Source organism: Camelus bactrianus, chromosome 21, assembly GCF_048773025.1.
Source record: "Camelus bactrianus isolate YW-2024 breed Bactrian camel chromosome 21, ASM4877302v1, whole genome shotgun sequence".
Taxonomy (NCBI): Eukaryota; Metazoa; Chordata; class Mammalia; order Artiodactyla; family Camelidae; genus Camelus; species Camelus bactrianus.
The window spans coordinates 23,183,735-23,204,671 of NC_133559.1; the positions used below are offsets into that span (position 1 = coordinate 23,183,735).

At 43.5% G+C, this 20,937-nt stretch overlaps 1 protein-coding gene across 1 annotated transcript in view; it reads left to right on the forward strand.

Moving 5' to 3' along the window:
- Positions 1-20,937, forward strand: part of PAPPA2 (pappalysin 2) — a 248,965-nt gene that overhangs the window by 166,426 nt on the left and 61,602 nt on the right. The window contains exons 15-17 of the mRNA XM_010954894.3: positions 2,315-2,486; positions 5,930-6,107; positions 7,347-7,560. Coding sequence (XP_010953196.1) covers positions 2,315-2,486; positions 5,930-6,107; positions 7,347-7,560 — 564 coding nt within the window. The remainder of the gene's footprint in view (positions 1-2,314; positions 2,487-5,929; positions 6,108-7,346; positions 7,561-20,937) is intronic.

Genomic DNA, 20,937 nt, shown 5'->3' on the forward strand with positions numbered 1-20,937 from the left:
GTGTCCTGCATACCATTCAACTCTAATCCCCATTCTGTACCTAAAAAGCATAGATACAAGAAATGAGAATGTCGTTGGCATAGAACTTAAATCTCACGGTACAAGACCAGGGGCAGCAACTTCAGCATATTCAAATCAGGGCCATACTTTTTGGACTAGTGCTTTTAAAATCAATTCTCAATTATTTCAAGATAGTATGTGCAGTTCAATGGCATTTTATTTTCCACTTACTTATATTGTTGCCCGCTCCTTGATTGACTGCTAACACAATTCAAGGGCAAATAGAGCCAGCTGATGATGACAAGACCTACAGAAGGCATTTTCACTAATTTGTAGTACCGCTGGCAACAACATCATGAGAAAAAGAAGCAAGAAAATAGCTTGTTGTTCTCCCCCACTAGATTATGAGCTCTTTGAGGGCATACTTATTTAACCCCCAGTCCTGAGGACAATGCCTTGCCGACACTAAGTGCTCAGTAAATATTTATGAATGAATGAATGAATGAGTAGGGCAGGATGGTTGACTCATTGTTTGGTAATGATGTTTTTGTATTTCAGATCCCCATCTGTCTCTATCAGATTTAACAAATTTACCATCTTGATAACCATTGACTTACTTTGATGTCTATAATATGAACAAATTTAATTCAGCCAACTGAATTGTATCTCCTATAATGAGGTGTATGGTGAATACTGAAATGGATAAAACTTGGTGTTTGTCTTCAAGTTCATGATGGAGTTGGAAGATTCAGCACTTAGGGGAAGCTCAGATACTAATTGCCTGTGGGTCAAAGGATGGATAAGTTAATTAACTAAGGAACAAGTGAATGCATCCATGACTATAATAAAAGATAGAGTAAAATAAGTGTTATTGGAGTTATTTGTAAAACTTTCCTGGAAGGTTCAAAGGAGTAAGATATCTAGAGGGGCTTCTTGGAGCAGGAAGGCCTTTAAGAAAACTCAACACATTGACCAAAGGTGCAGAAGTGGGAAAAAACAAAACATATGGGTGGCTCATAGAAAACAGGCCCCTGAATATGGGACTTGGGGCATCTGCAGGGGAGCAGTAGAGAGAACTAACCCAGGAGCAGTAACAGCCCTGTGGGATGTGTACCATTATCCGCCCCCATCTCAAGGGAGAAGGAGCTGAAAACACTGAGGAATAAAGAACTCAACCCAGTCACACAGGTAGTAAATAGTGATCCAGGATCCAAATTCACACAGCCTGGGGGCAGTGCTCTAATGTTTGATCTCTGTGGTTCTGCCTTGATAAGAATGTAATGCTCTTTTGGCTCTGGTGTGGTCCGAGTGGAGTCTCCCTGAGCCCCAGGGAGTTTAACTCTCTCTCCTGCTCCTGGTTGACTAGCCCTGGAGATTCAGGCAGCAGTTCTCTGCTGAGATGATGTCCTGGCAGCATCAAACACAGTGGCAGGCATGTGGCAGGGATTTGGTACGCGTAAGTCTCCTCTCTCTGTCATGAGCCAATTTCTGGTTAGCCAGTGCTGATAGTCAGTGGCGTATACCAGTTGTCAGAAATATTTCTATACCATTGAAAAAGAATATGAAAATAAATATATGTATGTATATGCATGACTGGGACATTGTGCTATACACCAGAAATTGACACGTTGTAACTGACTGTACTTCAATTAAAAAAAAAAAATCTTTTTGCCTAGCTCAAGATCACAAGGATTTTCTATGGTTTTTCTAGTTTTAGGTTCTTACATTTATGTCTATGATCTATTTTGCATTAAAATATGTATAGGGTACGAAAAAATTTTTTCTATGCCAACCAGTAAATAAATGTTGCTTTCTTGGCCATCTCAAACACCTGCACCCTTCCCACAGGGACCCCTGCAACCAACCTGGGATCGAACAACAAAGAGGTTAGTGCCTGACACAGCCAGGGGCCTCCAGGACTCACTCCTGGCCTTTGTCCTGCATCTGATCTGATTGTTTGAGACCCATAAATACTGGTTGTGAAATATTTTGAGGATTACCGTCTGATCTATTCATTTCTTTTGCCATCCAGAGCTCCTGGGACACACTCCCCACCTGTCCCAGCATCATTTTGTCCTCCTGGAAGACCCACAGAAAACTGGTCCATCGTCCCTCGCTAGCTGATACTGTTCTTGTTCATTTTATGTTGCATGGTTCCAGGTCCCATAGAAGGAGGTGAAGAATTTAATGTAGGTTTTGGAGAAACATTGTTCTCTTCAGTTTCAAGGCCCTTCCCAGAGGGAGGCCCCGAGCCTCTGCTGTGGCGTGTCAGTTCCGAGTCAGTCTAAGATACTTCTGTTTCTCTCGTCCCCAGCTGTGTCCATTGGCCCTGCGGGGAGCAGGGCAGCTGTGTGCCGCTGCTGCTTGATCACACGGAGGTGGTGAACTGTACCTCTGGTGGCCCAGGTCACATGACGTGTGCTATCACCTGTCAAAGGGGGTTTGCCCTTCAGGCCAGCAGTGGGCAGTACCTCAGACCCGTGCAGGTGAGTTGGAGACCCGTGGTCATCGGGACCAAAGCTCCTGGGGAGGGACCGTATGCATGCTCCTCCCCCTGGTGGGATAGGGGTAAGGCAGGTGTTTTTAAATCCTCTGAAAGGAAAAATGAGGACTCCCGCAAGCAAGGAGAAGCACAGCTTTATAGAAATGCAAGGCATGTAAGGACAGGCGCGTTTCTGTTAGCTGGGGGTCAGCGTCTCTCCGGGCGGGCAGCAGGTAGGCTCGCTCTGTCCGTTCTTCCCCCTTGCTTTTGTCTTCCTGTCAGAAATCACGATCCTCGCTTCTGCCACCGAGATGAGGATGCTACAGGTTAGACTTGACCACAATTTGCAGGCAAGACAGGTTGCAGTCAGCTTGTGTGTGGTTCGCTGTCTGACCCTCCAGCCCCCCTTACAAGAATGCTGGAGGGAAAGGGGGAAAGTCTGACTTTCTTCCCTTGGTTACTGAGGTGAGGATTATATCATGATTCTAGCTTTGATCAAATTTTCCAAATTTCTGTAGCTACAATGGCACCATTTCCAGGATTTCAAGGTGATTTGAAGGCAGTAGAATGTATTAGTTAAGGGTATGGCTTGGGAGACAGACTTGGAATGAAATTTTGACTCCACTGTTTATTGGGTGCGTCATTTTAGGCAAAGACAAACAGACAAAAGAAACTAACCTCTTCAGGTTTGTTTCCACATTTGTAAAATAATTAGATCCAAAGTATTTTTGTTATTGGGTTATTTTAATGACTGACTGGAAATAATTTACAAGTTTCTAGCAAAGTGAAAGGCACATAGCTTGGTTTTTTTTTGATTTATTCATTTATTTTGGAGGGGAGTTAATTAGGTTTGTTTGTTTGTTTATTTAAATGGAGGTACTGGGGATTGAACTCAAGACCTCACGCATGCTAAGCATGGGGCTCTACCACTTGAGCTACTCCCTCCCCTAGTTCTCTGTTAAGCTGCCATTGTTATGAGTATGATAATGTAGTCTCAACTAAGAATTTTGTTTTCCATCTTTCCTTGAGAGAGTTTTCAATAATCTCTAAAGAATTTGAATTTTGATTTAACATTTAAATCAAAAATTTTTTAAATTTTTGATTTAAATTTAAAGAAGTATTTGAAACTGGAAATCCACCATTGGAAAACATGAGCATAATATGAGACAGAGGAAGGATGAATTAGGTAAAAGGGAATGGTGCTTGAGGAGAGGGCAGAAAGGTGTGTTCTGATGAGGGAAGTGTGGAAGTATGATTGGTAGTAAGGTATCACTGGTTTGGAAGATTGGAATCTTTTTTCATCTTGTACCAGCTGACTGCTTAGCAGGTGGTGGTGGATCCATGGAGGAATTTCACTTGCTTAGACATAGTCAGAATTTAAAGACACAATCTTTGTTTTCAGGGGGTTTAGGTTCTACAAAGAGAAACAGTTTTAATATACCTTGAAGCACAAACTCCTTGGCCCATGATGCTTGGATCAGAAAGGCAGAGCTCTTATCACTTGTCCTTAACCCAGCTTAACTCACACTGGAAAAGAGATGGGAAAAATGAAAAAGAATTTAAGAATGTAGGAACTGGGTACATTGGTGTGCAGAAGGGGAGAGAAGAAAAGACAGTGTTTGCAACGCATTCAAATTAGGAGCAAGTTCAAGACAAAATGGCCGATACTTAATGAAGCCAGGCAATGTATGCAGAGTTTGACAGACACTCTTTAAGGGATTGTTGTGGTCGGGGTGCAAGGGGCAGAGTTGGGAGGAGGAAGGTGGGAGCGCATGCCGGGCCAGGCGTCTGGTGGAGTCAGCAGACACGGCTCTCCGGCTGTCCGCTCCTGTCACCCGAGGCTGGCCCCACGGAAGAGATTACACGATCCCGGCTCGTGACCACAGGACATGAGGATTTTTGCTTTTTGTTGACACAAGAACTGAAACTAAACAGAAAAATGTGTCTGGCTTTGAATTGGGTCCTTCTGGCAGGCAACAGGGAAACACTGGGAAGCAGGGAGGAGCAGCGAGCCAGAAGTGGGTGTCAGGAGTGACAGGTGCCTTCACCAGTCATTTTACCTTTGGCTTTGGTGCCCCTGTGGTCTCCTGGCGGGATGGCCGGCAGAGCCGCAGAGCCTGCCCTCTCTCCATTTGACCTTTGGTAACCCACGGGCTAGATAGAATAACACGATGGCTGCTCTTTTCCCCAGACAAGCCAGGAGCGTCCAGTTCTCTCAGTGCCTGTGCATCCTGCTCCCCGCACTCTTTTGTCTCCCTGCTTCCCCTCTGCAGCTGGGAAGCCCTGCTCAACTTCCAAAGGCCACTTCCTGAGTGACCTACCCGGGAACCTCCCCCCACAATACTCTCCCTCCTGCCCAGGGACAGACAAGCATGCATGAATGATATTGCTTTTATATATTTATATTTTCTTTCTTCTCAGTGCCTGTTTTCTACTTCTTTTATTTTCTTCATTTACATGCTTTGTATGATATGCTTTCAGATCATTATAGAAGGGTATAGGACATAAAGATATATCTAAGTATATCTCTTGCATTTTCCTTTTTTTCCTCCTTTCCTTTCTCTCTTTCCATTTGTTCCCCTTCAGATGTTTTCTGAGCCACTGTTTCAACCTGTGATTTGCTCTGCTGGCAGATTATTAGCTTCTTGAGGGTCTTGTTTAACCAAATCTAGTAAAGAACCTGGGGCTTCAAAAATGTCTCCTCATTTATTTCGTGGTCATCAACTCTCTAGGGCTCTCCTACAGAAACCATAGGCCCAGGGAAATGGCTGGAATCTCCCAAATTTAATCACAAAGTTTAGAAGATGCCTCCTATGCATTCGTTCTCAGCTATTCTTAGAGAGCAGGCACATTCTCAGGAGGTAATTATGTTTAGTAGCAGTATCAGTTGGCCTGTATCAGTAAGGGGTCCCAGCAGGAAACAGATGCTACATGCTCAAAGGTGAGCAATTTGCGAGACTTCAATAAAGGGACTACTTGTAAAGGTGGAGGCAGGATATAGAGAAATTATAAGGAGAGGGAGTAGCAAGAATCAGCACCCTGACCTCCCCTTCCTCTCTCCCCCTCCAGTCTCCTGCCAGTGTTGTCCTGGGTGCTAAACCAAGCGCAGGTCAGAGGCATGAAATCCACAGGGGTCAGCATCCCGGGGCACAGAGCAGGGTGGAGAAGGGTAGAGAGCGATCTGGGGAAGCACGTGGATGACGACCAAGAGCTGGCCGGGAGGAATGTCTTTGTTCAATGATTCTCTTCCACTGATGGGTACCTTTCATCAGCATCAGACTGGGGTATTATGAGACTGTATATTAAGACAATAAGGCATAAAGGGGGAGAAAGACAAAATAATTCTGAACGTTTGCACAGATAATCATCAGGACTCTTTGGAAGCCTGGAAACTATTTTGATGAGCCTTTTATGTGACCTTGATAGCAGAAACTTCTCTGTTTCTAGAAAGAAATTCTGCTCACGTGTTCCGCTGGGTACTGGGACCGGGCTGTGAGCTGCATGCCCCTCGACTGCGGTGCCCCTGACCCATCTCTGGTGAACTATGCAACCTTCTCCTGCTCAGAGGGAACGAACTTTCTGAAACGCTGCTCCATTTCCTGTGTCCCACCAGCCAAGCTTCAAGGTATTGTCTGGCCAACCGGGAGCTGAATGCACGTTCTCTTCTGATTCTCTCTCTTTGGGGATCTTTTCTTCACCCAGAACTCTTCCCATTTTGCTCTGCTGTACCTCCCTCTTCTGATAATATGAGCAAAGTCCCAAAGGGCAAAACCATTCTTTGTCTCAACAACCTGAAAGGATACCCTGACTCAAGATCTCATTCATGAAAGAAACTTAGACTTTCCTGTTTTTCATTTGACTTCATGTCCTCTGAAGTCAAGCCAACTAACAGTTTTCCGATACTAGTAATAATCAATATAACCTTTATCACATGCATTTTTAAATTTAATATTACAACCATCCTATGAGTTAGGTGCTTTTAGTTCTATTTTAGAGATGAGAGCACGGTTTTATGAGCTGTCCTTGGCTGCACTGCAAGGAAGGGATGACGATGGGGTAGAACTTGCTCCAACAGGTAAAGAGCAAGGTGTGCTCTGATCCCAAACCTGCTCTTTACCTCTTTGACCCAGGTGTGCCTAATAATGATGAAGGATGCTTGTTATAAATGCAACGTCCTCAGCCTCATGCTGACAGATTCTGATTTAGTAGGTCCAAGTTGGGCTGGTGATGCTACTGTGGGGGCTGTCCATGGATTGCTCTTGGAGAAACTTTGAATGGCATGGAGACATATGGTGTGGTGTTCAAGTACAGAACTTTGCACCCAAACTGCCTGAGTTCAAACCCTGCCTCTGCCCTCACTAGCTTGGCTAAGTTACCTACACTCAATTTTCTCATCTGTGAAATAGGGGATAATGATGGTGTCTATTTCACAGGGTTGTTTGAGGTTTGAAGTTTGCACAAGTGAATACATGTAAAATGCTCAGAGCAGTGCCTGGCATATAATAAGCACTATAAAAGTGTCATCTATTATTATTATAATGCTTTCCATGGTGCTGTCACTACTCGATTTTTATTATTTGTAGTTAGGAAGTGAGGTAATGATTTGGTTGGTAGCCCTTCTTTCTTTCAGGTCAAGAAAGAGCTTTCTGACCTTTATGCCGTGTAAGAGATTTCAGTAGATGCTCTGTGGGTGAAAAGACAGAAGATAAACATTTGACCTGAGGTTTTAAAGACGCTGCTCTACAAAGAGTAATGTGACTTTCCAAGAATGACGTTATGTTGACAGGTTTTCGTTCTTTCTGCTAGTATTTTATTTCTGGACTCTCTGTTCTGAGCATCCTGTGCTTCTCTTTCTTGGAGTCAGGACTGAGCCCGTGGCTGACCTGCCTTGAAGATGGGCTCTGGTCTCTCCCTGAAGCCTACTGCAAGCTGGAGTGTGATGTTCCCCCTGTTATCCCGAACGCCAACTTGCTCCAGCCTCGCTGCCTCCAGGGCAACCATGATGTGGGCTCTGTCTGCAGATATGAATGCAAACCGGGCTACTACGTGATGGGCAGTGCGGAGAGTCAAGTCAGGAAGTAAGTTGGATTGTCCCTGGCCTTAGCAGTTCTCTCTACCCTTATATCTTGCTCCTTTCCCCTCATTTGCAAATCCTAGAGCGTTGTTTTGGAAAGAATATTAAGACCTTCTGGGTTGTCCATTGTTGTGTGTGTTTGTTTATATAATCTCTCTTCACCTGCACAGGTGTGTCCCCCAGTCATGACAGGCAGCTTGGCTTCATACGCTTTCTGTAAAGATATTCTTCCCCGTAAGAGATTCCACAGTCTCATGGAGGTGCTTTTTTAAAGAATCTCTGCCCAAATGATTAGTTTCCTTGGAAGGAAGGGCAGGAGCTTCCCAAGTGTTACACATGTCGCCTAGAGCCAACTCTGTGCTGGAGCGCCCTCCTTGGGGCAGTTGGAGGCCCGTGATTGTGGCGTGGGAGAGGCTGCCTGGGGCACTCCCTGACTCAGATGCTTATTAGCTATGTGATTCTGGGACGTTTTCTTTCTCTGCCTCAATCTTTCTCATCTGTAAAATGATGATGATGATGATAATAATAATAGTACAGGCACTAAATAAATTAACATGTATAAAACATGAGTCCATAAATTTTTCTATAAAAGATAGAACTCAGTACATATTAGCCAAGAACATTTTAATTTTAGTCTCTCTGCTTTCTCCTTCCTGGACTTTCTGTATCTTCACCCCTAGACCCAGAAATCAAGAGGGCCTTCCTTCTGGACCCATGGTGGACCCAAAAGAGCAAAAGCCTTACTGCATAATTTTAAGAGGAAGGCTTTTGAAGAAAGTCACACTGGGGTTCAAATCCCTGTCGTCACCCATTTGATTAGCTGAGTAAGCTCAGGCGCGTTCCTTAACTCTTTGGGTCTCATCCCTTTTGTAAACTGAGGATAATGCCCTCAGCAGAGTGCTGAGTTGAGGATTACACGACACATGTTCAGCCCAGTGCCTGGCTTGTGCTAAGTGCTCAATAAATGATTTCAGAAAAAGAAACATTTTCTAAACAAACGAAACCAGCAAAGAGCTTTCAGAAGAAGAGACTCCTTGTACTCAGTAAATGGTGACTATTATTTCCTCACCACGAATTATGTCAGTAAAGGAGAAAATCGAATTCATTTCTTCCCCAGGACTTAGTCCAAAATCTGACCATAGTTGGTATTTTTTTAATGTTTTGTTTTGTTTTTTTGTTTGTTTTGAACTAACAAAATCCCAGCCATGGCATTACCGATGATTACAGGAGACACAAACTTTGATTGCAACCTAGAATTCTCTAAGGGAACAGAAGAAAACCAGGAAGCTCACTCTCTGGCTCACATTGACCCTTCTCGTAGTCAGTATCCAGCCATCTCAATATAGGGCGGGTTGAGTCCGGCTTAGCCCAGAGCGTTCCTCTCCAAAGAAAGCCCCAGATCATATTTGGGATGGGGAGCGGGAAGTCCCTTCCTCACCACTTCAGTCCGAGGCAAAATAGACGGGCTAATTAGAACATGAATAATACTGATGAAAAATTCATAGGAAGCAGCATTCTGGTTCAGTGATTCTAGCAGGTATAGTCAATGGTTTTTGACAACCGGAAACACATTTGCATGTGACATTCTTAGGATCGAGGTCAATTTGCATTAGCATGCATTGACAGGCGGTGAGTGCCCAGGCCATCTTCCAGTGAGAACCGGATCACAACCAGCCTGCAGGCTGCTGTTTTCTTGCTTTTCTTTCTTTTTTTTTTTCCTTTTCTTGTCTCCCTTTTCACACTCCTGCAGCCAACTCAAGTGTCTGCAAAATAGTTTAGTGAGGAATAGAGGGAGAGAGAGAAGTCGCAGGACCAGGAGGAATACGGGATGGAGGGATGTTCCTGCTGCCCTCGGCCCGTGGCTGAGCTTTGCATTGGGAACACTGAAGCTTCCCCCTCTAAACAATGGGCTTTCTGCCTCCCCCACAGCTCCGACTCCAGCTTCCCCACCCCGGCAGGGGCACACAAGGGCCATTTGCTGGCACGGCTTTTCCGGTTGAGAAACTGGAAGCTTGCATCACGACGTCAGCATCAGTCTGGACTTAAACATTTACATTCGCAAGCACCATGCAGAGGAGAGATTAAATTATTTACCGCACTGTGTAAACTGATTTTAATCTTAGTTTACACCTGTTTACATAGCCGGCAGTGGATTGGTAATCAGAAGTCTGCAGGTCGGGAGTAAATCACTGTCACTTGCTGCTTGTTTACCCAACGAACTATGTCAGCCTTGTTCCTCACTTGGGTGAGGGAGCCCGGCGGTGTACGAACGAATGGGGCCCTAAAGTTCTTTCTAGGACATGCAGGCAGGAGAAGAAGTTGGGAAAGGCTGGCAGGGAAATCAGCCTAGACAGACCGGGTGCAGGCTAATTCTGTGCAGTTCTCCGAGTAGTGGAAAAACCCCCCTGATGGTCAGACTTGTTCTCTGCATGACCCTGAACAACATACTCAGTATCCATGTGTCTCAATTTTTGCATCCTTCACGCATGGGGCAGTGATGATTTCTCCCAACAGTATTGTTTTGAGGCCCAAAGTAGGTAATGCACTGAAAGCGTTTTATAAACTATGACGTTCAATGCGGGTGCTTGATATTACTTTTTGTTCATTTCTTTTTCAAAGAAGGAAGCAACTAGCAAACTATTAGCCAAGTACATTCCCTTCCCGCTTCTTCTTCTCAAGGCTGTTTAATGTTGTTTTGAGAGGGAAAAAGATAAGTGCCAGATCTGACTTTTCTCTTCCATCCCCCCCGCCGTGTCAGCTTTGGGGGTGACCGGGCTGGCACAGCCATAGCTGGAGCTCCCTCACGTGCGTGCTCTCTGCCAGCCTCTGGGTTAGGAGTGAAGAAACACGCACGAATAAGACGTAGGCTCTGGCCTCAGGCAGCACCCAGCCTTCATTCTCCCCCTTTCATGTGCGTCATTTCTCCTTGCAGCGGAGCACAGAAGAGGACAGGTAGGCACTTTCTCCTGGCCCCTAGATTCCTTGCCCCTTCTTCCCGGAATTTGAAGGTGGCACTGCTCACCCTGAATCTCATCCCTGAGGACAGGGAGATGCAAGGACTCTGTACTTGAAGTCATAAGTAGAGACAGCATCATCCAAACCGTATGAATTCCCCAGAGGGAAATTGAGCAGGAAAAAAGAAACTGAAGAACAAAAATTCAATAAAACAAAAATGAATGTCCACTAAACAGTACGGTGCTACACTGGTACAGCCAAGCCATGAAATATCCTGCCATCATTAAAGGTGTTTGGAAGAATATTAAAGGCATGGGAAAGCATTCGCAATACAGTAAGTGGACAAAAGCAAGAAAACAATTGTTATAAATGACACCATCTCTATTTTCTGTATCAAAGGTATATTTTTGTCATTCTCTTTCAGGCGCTAAAAATGATTATGGTATGAATAGTCATAATCTCTAGGACTAGGTTTATAGGGAATAAAACGTTTCTTTGTCTGCTTGCTTATGTTTATATTTTCTAGACTTTATAATGAGATAAATGAATAGTTTAAAAACAAAATAATGAAGTGAGTTGTAAAGAGTAGATCATAGTGATTCAGTTATGCACAGACATTAAAAAAAAGAGTAGATCATATCCATTTGGTGGAGGCAGAGAGTGATAGAAAAAACAGTAGGCAGATTTCCAAACTGGCAAACCCAAGGAGAGACCAACGCTCCAAGATGGCAGTAAGAAGGGCACACGAGCCTTTCATCCTGTGCCCAAATCCTTCTCTGTTTTGAGGACAAGCACTGCCTTTGTCCTTGTAGGCCATCTCAGATCTCTTCTTCTCCAATCCTAACACCTCTTCCCTAACTTCCAGTTTATCACTCCCCACCCTAAAGTGCAAAGATCTGCCCAGAGGTGTGCAAGCTAATTGACACCTCCAAGTGTGCTCCCCCGCTGCTCACTGTCCAGAATGAATTATGAGTTACTCCACCTTGGCTCTGGGTCCTGCACCCCTTCTCGGGAGTTTCTCTCAATCCATTTACCTTCCTCTTTCCTACTCTGAATTCTCTCCCTCCCTCTCCCCTGCTTAGTTCTCTTTAATTGTGCTCAGGTCTCTCCTGTGTCGAAACTCCAGTAAGCAGAGCCTTTTCTTGATCCCATGCCCGCCCCTTCCTCCCCAATTACCACACCTTCTGCCTCCCTTTTACAGTGAAACTTGTGGGAAAGGGTTGTTTGTATTCACTGCCTCCATCTTACTGTCTTCTCTCTCCTTCACGCGTCGATGCTCAGGTTTTTATTTCCATCTCTCCACTAACGCAGAGCCTGTCCTGGGCCTCACTGCTGCCAAACACAGGGACTCTTCTCAGACCTTATGTTATGTGAGAATATTTGGCTTATGGTTGTGGTCACCCTGAGAAATAGGATGGGTCCACCCACCCAACCATGGTTTTGATGTTGAAACAAATGATGCCACACATAGACCAAGAAAATGTGACAAGGTTTATTGCTCGCAAAATCAGGCTTTCTGGGGGAAAGAAGGGGAAAATCCCAAGTTGGTTTTCAAATGGTTTGAGCGACCGGGGAAAGGAGAGTATCCTGGAGTTTTATGGTGGTTAGGGAGTAGGGCTCGGGCAAGGGTTTGTGCATGTGAGCAGGACCTGGCATGGTTTGAACTTTCTGCTGAGGCCGAAAGAGGAAGCACCCAGGCTTTCTTATAGGCTTGCTCAGAAGTGGGAGATGGTGAGGCTTGAGAGCTGTCAGAGTCAAACATCAAAGATGGAGTTTATTTTGTAATAAACACTCTTTGTGACAATGTAGTTGGCTGTACTCCCCTTGAGACTTCTTTCCTGACTCTGCTGTATCTCATTCTCTTGATTTTCCTTCTTCTTCACTGCCACTTCTCAATTTCCTTTTCTAGCTTTTCTTCCTCTGTGCAGTTCTTCAATGATGGTGTTTCTCTGAGCTCATTTCTCTCTCTTATTCTGCATACCTGTCTGGGATGAAGTTCATTTACCCCATAGTCTCGACTGCCTTCCACATGCTAATGATTCCTGAAACTATACCCGTGATCTAGTCTCTTCCCTTAAGGACCGTAAGGCCCCTTAGGACAACTGCCTACAGATACAGCCACTTGGATATCTGATCAGCATTTCAAACTCATCATACACAACAGATCCTACTGTAATCTTTTTTAAATCTGCACATCCTTCTCTGTTCCATGTTGTTGGACAGGTCAGGAACCTGCACATAACCTGAGACTCTTCAGTGTCCTTCACTCTCAGTCAAATCAGTCATCTACTTCCATTGAATCGTCATCTCACTGACGCTTAGATATGGCCATTTCTCCCCTTCCTTGCCGCCACCTCTCTTTGACAGACCGCTATCCTTTTTCACTTCTGAACTGATCTTTCTGACTCCAGTCTTTCCCCTTTCAATACTTAGCAGCAAAAATAATCTTCAAAAAACTCAAGTCCAGTTATCGTATTCCCCTACCTAAAACTAAATGGCAAGCCTTTCTGCTATTTTATTTAAGGAAGTAAAAAAAGCTTAAACTTGAAGTATTCTCCAGGTCTTGCGTGAGCTAGCTTGGCCTGGCTTACCTCTCCAGCTTCACTGCCCACTGTCTTCCCTGGGAGATCATGTCCCTCCAGCTGTCACCCACAACACCATCTGTAGCACAGGGGCTCATGCTCTGCATTTCCTTTACTTCTCTGTATGCACCATGGCGAGCACGCTGCTGGGCTTTCAGACATGCTGTTCCTTCTGGCCAGAGCTCTCCCCGACAGTGACCTTTTGCTCAGCTAACTCCTACCTCCCTATTTTTAGGATAGGTGTGATGTTTACCTGGAAAGCCTCCCAGACCTCCCCAGTTTGTAGGACATGTCCCTCCCATAGGTTCCCATTGCACAGAAAACTTCCTTGACAACATCGTTTATCTCACTGAGTAGAAATGGGTTGGTTATCTATCCAGTAGACCCTGGATATTTCTTGCATCATATGCCCAGGGGCTTCTCCATTTATTGGTAGTTACTCAGTAAATACTTTCTGAATGGATGTAAAGGCTACATTTATTAGAAAAATCATGATAGGATTTTGATATTAAATTTGATGTTAAAAATTGTTGAAGGAAAGAGGGTTGTTGTTGTTTTTCCTCATGAAGGGGTGGAAATTTCTATTCCAAGTGCTTTAGAGTGGAAGAAACCTTTAAAAATATTTTGTCTATTTTTCTTCCAGCAATTGTCTCAGCAACATAGAAGGAATGGTCATTCTCCAAAGACAATTTTAATTTTATTTATTCAACTGACATTGAAGCTTGATTAGCAAACTCTGTACAAGTTGATGGTAACAGAAAAAGAATTAGACTTCTCAGCAGGCTCACCAGAACAATGGTTCTCATACCTGGCTGTAAACTCGCATCACCTGGGGAGAGTTCAGCTCTCTTAACGCCCAGCTCACACCCAAATCAATTACACCAGAATCTCTGGAGGTGGGACCCTGGCATTAGTCTTTTGCAAAGCTCCCCAGGTCACTCCAACGTGCAGCCAAAATCAAGAAGCACAATCTAGAAGCACGAACTTTTGTTCGTGTAAGAATATCAGTCATGGGGTTTTGATTTTCCTAAAAATATCCAGAGTCATGTTTTCTTTCTCCAAAATTACTGCAACAGCACTTTTGCATGCCAGGCTTTACATGTCTCTTTGAGGTTTATTTATTTTTTGGAATTAATGGAGAAAATACAAACAACTGTAACTCCAAAGAAATTGTCAAGTCTAGATAGTGTCAGGAGTTCTTTCTTGTTCACATTTTATGATACACACACCCCCTCCTTTTCTTCTCCCATGCAATTTACTTCCACATACACATCACCATTAATCACTCCTTTGTTGTTTCATTAACCTGACTTCCCAGGAAGCTAAAATAAAAGCATTTGACTTGTATTTTATCAAAAAGACCATATTATATTCCCCCTCATCTTTCACTCTCATGGTTACCTTTTTCTCATTAGGTGTTATCTTTCTGTGTGAAGGTTAGGTTAACCTCATTCGGGCCCATAATTAATTCAACTTCTCAATTATTCCAGCCTTCTAACTTTACTCAGACAGCCTCTCCCTCTGTAAGGCATTCATCAAGATGCCATCTGAAAGGCACTGCGGTAGTCAGATCTTCTTAAGAGTGATTGTAAATTAGCCATCTTTCTCAGGGTCGCCCAGGGTATCAGCTTTTCCAAAGAATATAGACCTATTTAAGTTGTATAAACACAAATGTAGCTTCAGATTGCAATAAACAGGCCTCAGACTGTGGCTAGTTATTGTTTAACTAACGTTTGGTTGGTGAAACCCTTCAGTAGGGCTTGTCTGATCTGTTTCAGTGGGAGGGCTGGGGAGGGCCTTAAAACTGGATGTGCGTGGCTTGACCGTCTCTACACACGTAGAAAAGCTGTTTAGTGTGGGAAAGAGTTAAAAGAAAAGGTCTGGACTCTGCTCTTTCGAGCTGATGATGATGATAACAGTGATTCATCACTATGTGCCAAGCACCTCCCATACATTTCCCCATTTATCTTTCATGACATTGATATATTTTATTATGTAAGAAGATAATAGTGGCTAACATTTGCACATCTCAAACTCCCAAATTTATCCCTTCCCACCCCGCTTCCCCCCGTCTGGTAACCATAAGATTGTCTACTGTGTCTGCGAGTCTGTTTCTTTTTTGTAGATGAGTTCATTAGTGTCCTCTTTTTCCTTTTTTTTTTTTTTTTTTTTATTCCACATATGAGTTATATCATATGGTATTTTTCTTTCTTTTGCTGGCTTACTTCAAATGTTAGCCACTATATATAAAAAATAGATTTTAAAAAAACAAATTTCTTCTGTATAGTACAGGGAACTATATTCAATATCTTGTAATAACCTTTAATGAAAAAGAATGTGAAAATGAATATATGTATGTATATGCATGACTGTTGTGCTGTTCAACCAGAAACTGACACATTGTAACTGACCGTAATTCAATTTTAAAAAATCTTACATAAAAAAAGAAGATAAGAGTATAGTATAGTATAATATATATTATGCTATAGTTATATAGTAATATATAACTTGCTATAATAATAGTAATATGTATCAGTATATTATTATCCCCTCTTGCAGATGAGGAAGCTGAGACTAAGAGAATATTGTTCAGTAGCCTTCCCATGATCTCTCAGCCAATATACGGTGTTAAAACCATTGTAACTCCAAAGTCCATGCTTTTGGTTAACAAGACTTTCAATCTTGAGCAAATTACTATATTTCTCTGAGCCTCTTTTTCCACCTCTGCAAAATAAGGGAAAATCTTGAGTGACTTCCAACTCTAAAAAAAAAAAATCTATATTTTATTTTCTGTCTCAACAGAATCAGTGAGGAGAGTTAACGATGTGGTATAACACCACTGAGAGAAGTGATACATAAAATTTACTACCACCAGGGGAAAAAAGCAGCAGTAGTGTATTATAAACACAAATACCACACAGACATGACCAATACTTTAAGGTAATGCTTCTGGTCTCAATGAACAGCCAAGGTTTTATTCTCTTCCTCTCCATGGGCTTTGGTGAGCTGTCTCCATTCACATCCAAGAGGATTAAGTCTAGATCTTCCTTGAAGACAGAATATTGGGTACATTTGAAAAGATTTCTAGAATTGAGTTTAAAGATTAAGCACGTCTCTAAACTTGTAAAGAAGAAAATGTAGTCAAATTTCTAAGAAGGCTTTGTCCTTCGTGCAAGATTTATCTCTTGGCTGCCTGCTTAATTACGCAGGTTCTGGGGTTAGTGAGATCTAAATTTGAATCCCAACCCAGCTTTTTATTGGCTCTTTGACCTTGGGCAAGTTACTGATCTGTATTGAACATGATTATTTTTATTTCCAAATGGATAATAGGGAAAGGAGGGGTACTGACAGATTTTTGTAAGAATTAAATGAAACAACAGATGTAAAGAACTGAGCTCTGTTCTTAGTCATATTCAGTTTCTGGTCAGCATAGCTGCTGTTTATCATCATTAACATTATCACCATTTCCATCATTTCCAGCAGGTTAATGCCCCTCGTAAAATGACTACTGCTTTTGGTGTGTTTAACAGGTAATCTTCTTTAGCAAGGAACATACTCAGCTCCATTTTTATCAGTGTCTATGGTCTCTCAGCCCGTGGTTAGTTTCTATGCCCCAGAAAAACAACATAGAGGCCAGAAAGACTCAAGCTGGCATTCCAAGTGGGAAGTGCAGGTCTTCACTTACCAGGGCAGTAGGGGTGTGCATTTCCCTGCCTATAAAGGAAACACACACATTAAAACAGAAAATTTATTAAATTAAGGAAAATACATGTTCTTCCCTCTGCCAATCAGAACCCCCTGAGTGTTTCATCTCATCCCACTGTCAACTCAGTGACTTATCCAAATACTTCAGTGGCTTCAAGTGGACCATGAAAAGGAAAAAGGGGGATGTGGGGGAAAAGAAATGCAAATAACAGGATAGAGGTGGACGTACTTCAAAAATTAAGGTGGGAAATACGGTCTGGTTGGTCTTGGAGGAGAAGGGAAGGGCATGTCCTGGAGACATTACCTAAATTTTTAGGCTTTTTTGGTCTTTTTGAACCATAGCCTGATTCTCTGAGGTTCGACTGGTTTTATCCTACCATAGGAAGGGAAAGAGAGATTTGGCTAAGGGAATGAAGTGTGCAGTTGAAGCAAATGCTCAAACTTCTTAAGAATCCTGGATTTGTAACTTAGAAAATTCAGTAAAATAATCTACCTACTTTTTAAGCTCTGTGTCATAACATTGTGCATACACATAGATGAATAAACGCTAACCCTACATATGTAGGGACACATGTGCAGTCTATGATTTGCCAATTAAGGGACACACTGTAATCTTTATGTACACCCATGCGTCTGTGAGAAATGGAAATTTGTTTTCTTTCCATTAAGACATTGTCTGGCTTTATAATTAGTGTTTATAGTAAACACATTCAAAGTTTATCCTCGGAATCTTCAATTCTTTGCCATTGTAGGATAACGTGAGCTTTAGGCTAATTTATCACAGCCTCTTTTGGCGTGAAAGCGACTGGACCTCTGCTCCAAGCCTTGGACACTCACAAACACACCTGGGTACCGGCCAGCTTGCCACTGCAGGCTTCACAGGGCTCTGGCGACTGGCACACAGCCTTCACTTTGAACACGGCGCTTGTTAAACTTGTAAATTTCCCTGTGACCTTCAGTCCCAAGCTAGGGAGCACCTTATTGTAAAACTGTCCTTCCTCTTCCAATGTTATACTGACCACCAATTTCTCTATTAATCAGGAAAAATAATTTTAAAAAGTCTAGCATGAGTTAAGTGCTGGGATATTATGTATAAGCCAAGAGGACTTTCTTCAACCCAGAATTTCTCTCCCTGATGCCCTTTCTACACTTCCTTTTTCCTACCCCATCCTCGGTCTCAGGCTCCTGCTAACCCCTTCTTTGGCCAAGTGGGTGAATATTTTGGTTGTGATCTTGCCTTTGCTCTTGAGTGATGGAGTCCAGTCAGGCCAAACTGATTTATGAACTGTGTCCTGAAGGGTGATGGGTGGGACAAGAATCTGAAGAATTAAGTAGGGTGGAAAGACAGAAGAGAATGTTAACATTCCACCCTCATATCACACACACAGAGGGAGACAGCCAGAGCGAGAGAGAGGTGGGGCCGAGTAGACCCTTTGGCCATCAGAGCTAATAATGTCTGCTACTTACTGAGCCTGGTATGTGCCAGGCATCGTCCCACCTGCTTTATACACACTGACTTGTATAATCTCCTAATGCCTCTGTAGGGAAGCCACTATTATCCCCATTTTTCAGATAGGAAACCCTAGAGAAGAAAGGATAGATAATTTATTAAAAGTCAGAGGCTTATGAAGAGCCACAGCTGGAGTCTGAGCTTAGTCTCTTGATTCCAAGTCATCCGCTCTTAACCATTCTGCACACCATCTTCTTGATGGGAATTACCCGGTGCAGCCACGAAAAGCCTGCTGAAGGCACTCTGACCTCCGACTCTTCCTCTTCAGTCAGGGAAAACTGGCAAGGAGAATGGTAATCAGTCTTCTCATTCCAGCCCGCATCAGGGGGATGAGGCAAATGCAGGGTTCACCTGTGCAAATGCCGAAGTCCTTCCGTGGGTCACAGCTTGCCGGAAGTTCTGAGAACTCGTTAGTGGATTCAGGTCTTATCATTGCTGTGGTTTCTGGACAAGGAGCCCTGTAAAGAGCATTGCCCTCTGGAAGAGCAACAGTGACGTGCAGTGAGGGATTCATGGGTTTCCAGGTGAGGGTGTGCACGTGCGTCTATCCTGTGAGCACTTTCCAGCGTGCCTGTCTTTGAGCTGTACTGACCAGGAGCAAGAATATAACGATGCCTGGAAGATTTCTTCAGCCGGAAACTTTACAAAGAAAGGATTCCTTACAAATGAGAGAACCCACCCTCTGAAGTGGAATTCATACAATTTGTGGCCCTTTTCTGCCAGAATTCTGTCCCATCTGATTCCCCCAGGCTCTTCTCCCTCCCCAGCTCTGCCCGAAACGTACATGCCTACTTTTCTCCATTTAGACTTCAGGCCAAGGCTGTAAGCACACGCTGCCTTGCACACTGCTGGTTCTTGTGTGCACTGTTCCTTCCGCCTGGCAGGCCTTTCTCCTTCTCTACATAATGAACCTTCTCAAAGTCTTCATTTCCACATATCCTTCCTTCATGCCCCTCTTTGGGCTCCCACAGGTCAGCCTTCTGGCCTCATTGCAGTATTAGTATTTGCTTCTACAACTGCAGGACCTAATGCAATGCATGGGCCCACACTAGGTGCTTAACGAATGTTTGTTGACCGAATGTATGAGTGGACAAATGCAGGCATACCTTGTTTTATTGTGCTTCACTTTATTATGCTTGGCAGATACTGCATTCTTTGTGAATTGAAGGTTTGTGGCAGCCCAGCATCAAACAACTTTATCGGCACCCTTTTTCCAAGAGCATTTACTCATTTTGTGTCTTTGCATCACATTTGGGTAATTCTCCCACTATTTCAACTCTTCCACCAGCAGAAAGATTATGACTCCCTGAAGGCTTAGATGATGGATAGTATTTTTTAGCAATAAAGAATTTTTAAATTAAGATATATATATTTTTAGGCATAGAGCTATTGGACACTCAATAGACTACAGTATGTTGTAAACGTAACTTTTACATGCACTGGGAAACCAGCAAATTCACGTGACTCGCTTTACTGTGATATTCACTTTATTGCCGGGGTCTGGAACCAAACTCACTAGACCTCTGAGGTATGCCTGAAACTAAATGTTACTTATACAATGTATATAGCTTAACTTCAAAATACTTCACTTCGGGGGAAGGTAGGGCTCAGTGGTAGAGCGCGTGCTTAGCATGCGCTGGTTCAATCCCCTGTAGCTTCATGAAAAAGTATGTCTAAATAAATAAACCTAATTACCTGATAAAAAGATGATGATAGCAAGAGATTTCTATGTCATGTTTCCATGTTTTAGACTCAGTTCACCCTTGCATTTCAGTGTAATCACCAGCTCCTCCAACACACACTGAAGGGAATAAATAGTAGAATTCTGCAGGATCATGTTAATAGCTGTTGTCCATGTTAGCTTTAAGTTGCAGGCATTGCAAAAACCTCAGGATGTTTTCAGGTCTGGAGGTAACCTGAGCAGATTTAGTAGGAAGGTAACCCTGCCAGCTGTGTGAGGAATGTATGAGGGGGGCCAAGAGACGCACAGAATAAAGGTTAAGTGGGGGCTATTGAACTGGAAGTGAGAGAGGCTAAGGGTTGGACAGTGAGCGCAGTGGCAATGAGAGAGGAGGAAGGCGCCCTACACGTGAGGTAGGTGCTGCGACCTGGGGGCAGGGCATTACTGCATCTGCCAATCTGGAAACCTAAGAGGTAGCAGCAGACAGTCCAAAGATAGAAGTGAAAGGTGGGGCTTAGAAATAGGACTGACCACATGCTTTGGGGTTAGCAGGCTGCTCATTCTGACAGACAGGCTCTGTTTTACCTGGAGGACGATCTTTGTAAGTTACAGGCTTTTTTTTTGAGTCAGGGAAGAAAGGTCGGTCAATGCCAATGTGTCTAGTAGGATGGTCCTGATACTCTGTCTCATCCAGCAGAGGGGACTGGGGCTGGACCCTGGGAGTCCCGGTGTGAGAGAGCGCAGGGTCACGGCGACTGGCCACGGACTAGCTATGCCTGGAGTCTTCTGCTCTCCATTTAGGATGTTGGCTTGAGAAACCAGATCTGCAGTTTGTTAAGAGGAAAGCTGGCTTGGCGTTTGGAAGTGCTAGTGGTTCTGTCTGGGGTAGGGTAGAGGACCGTGTCTCTTAAAACGGTCTGGATCAGTACTTTAATCAGAAACTTTCAT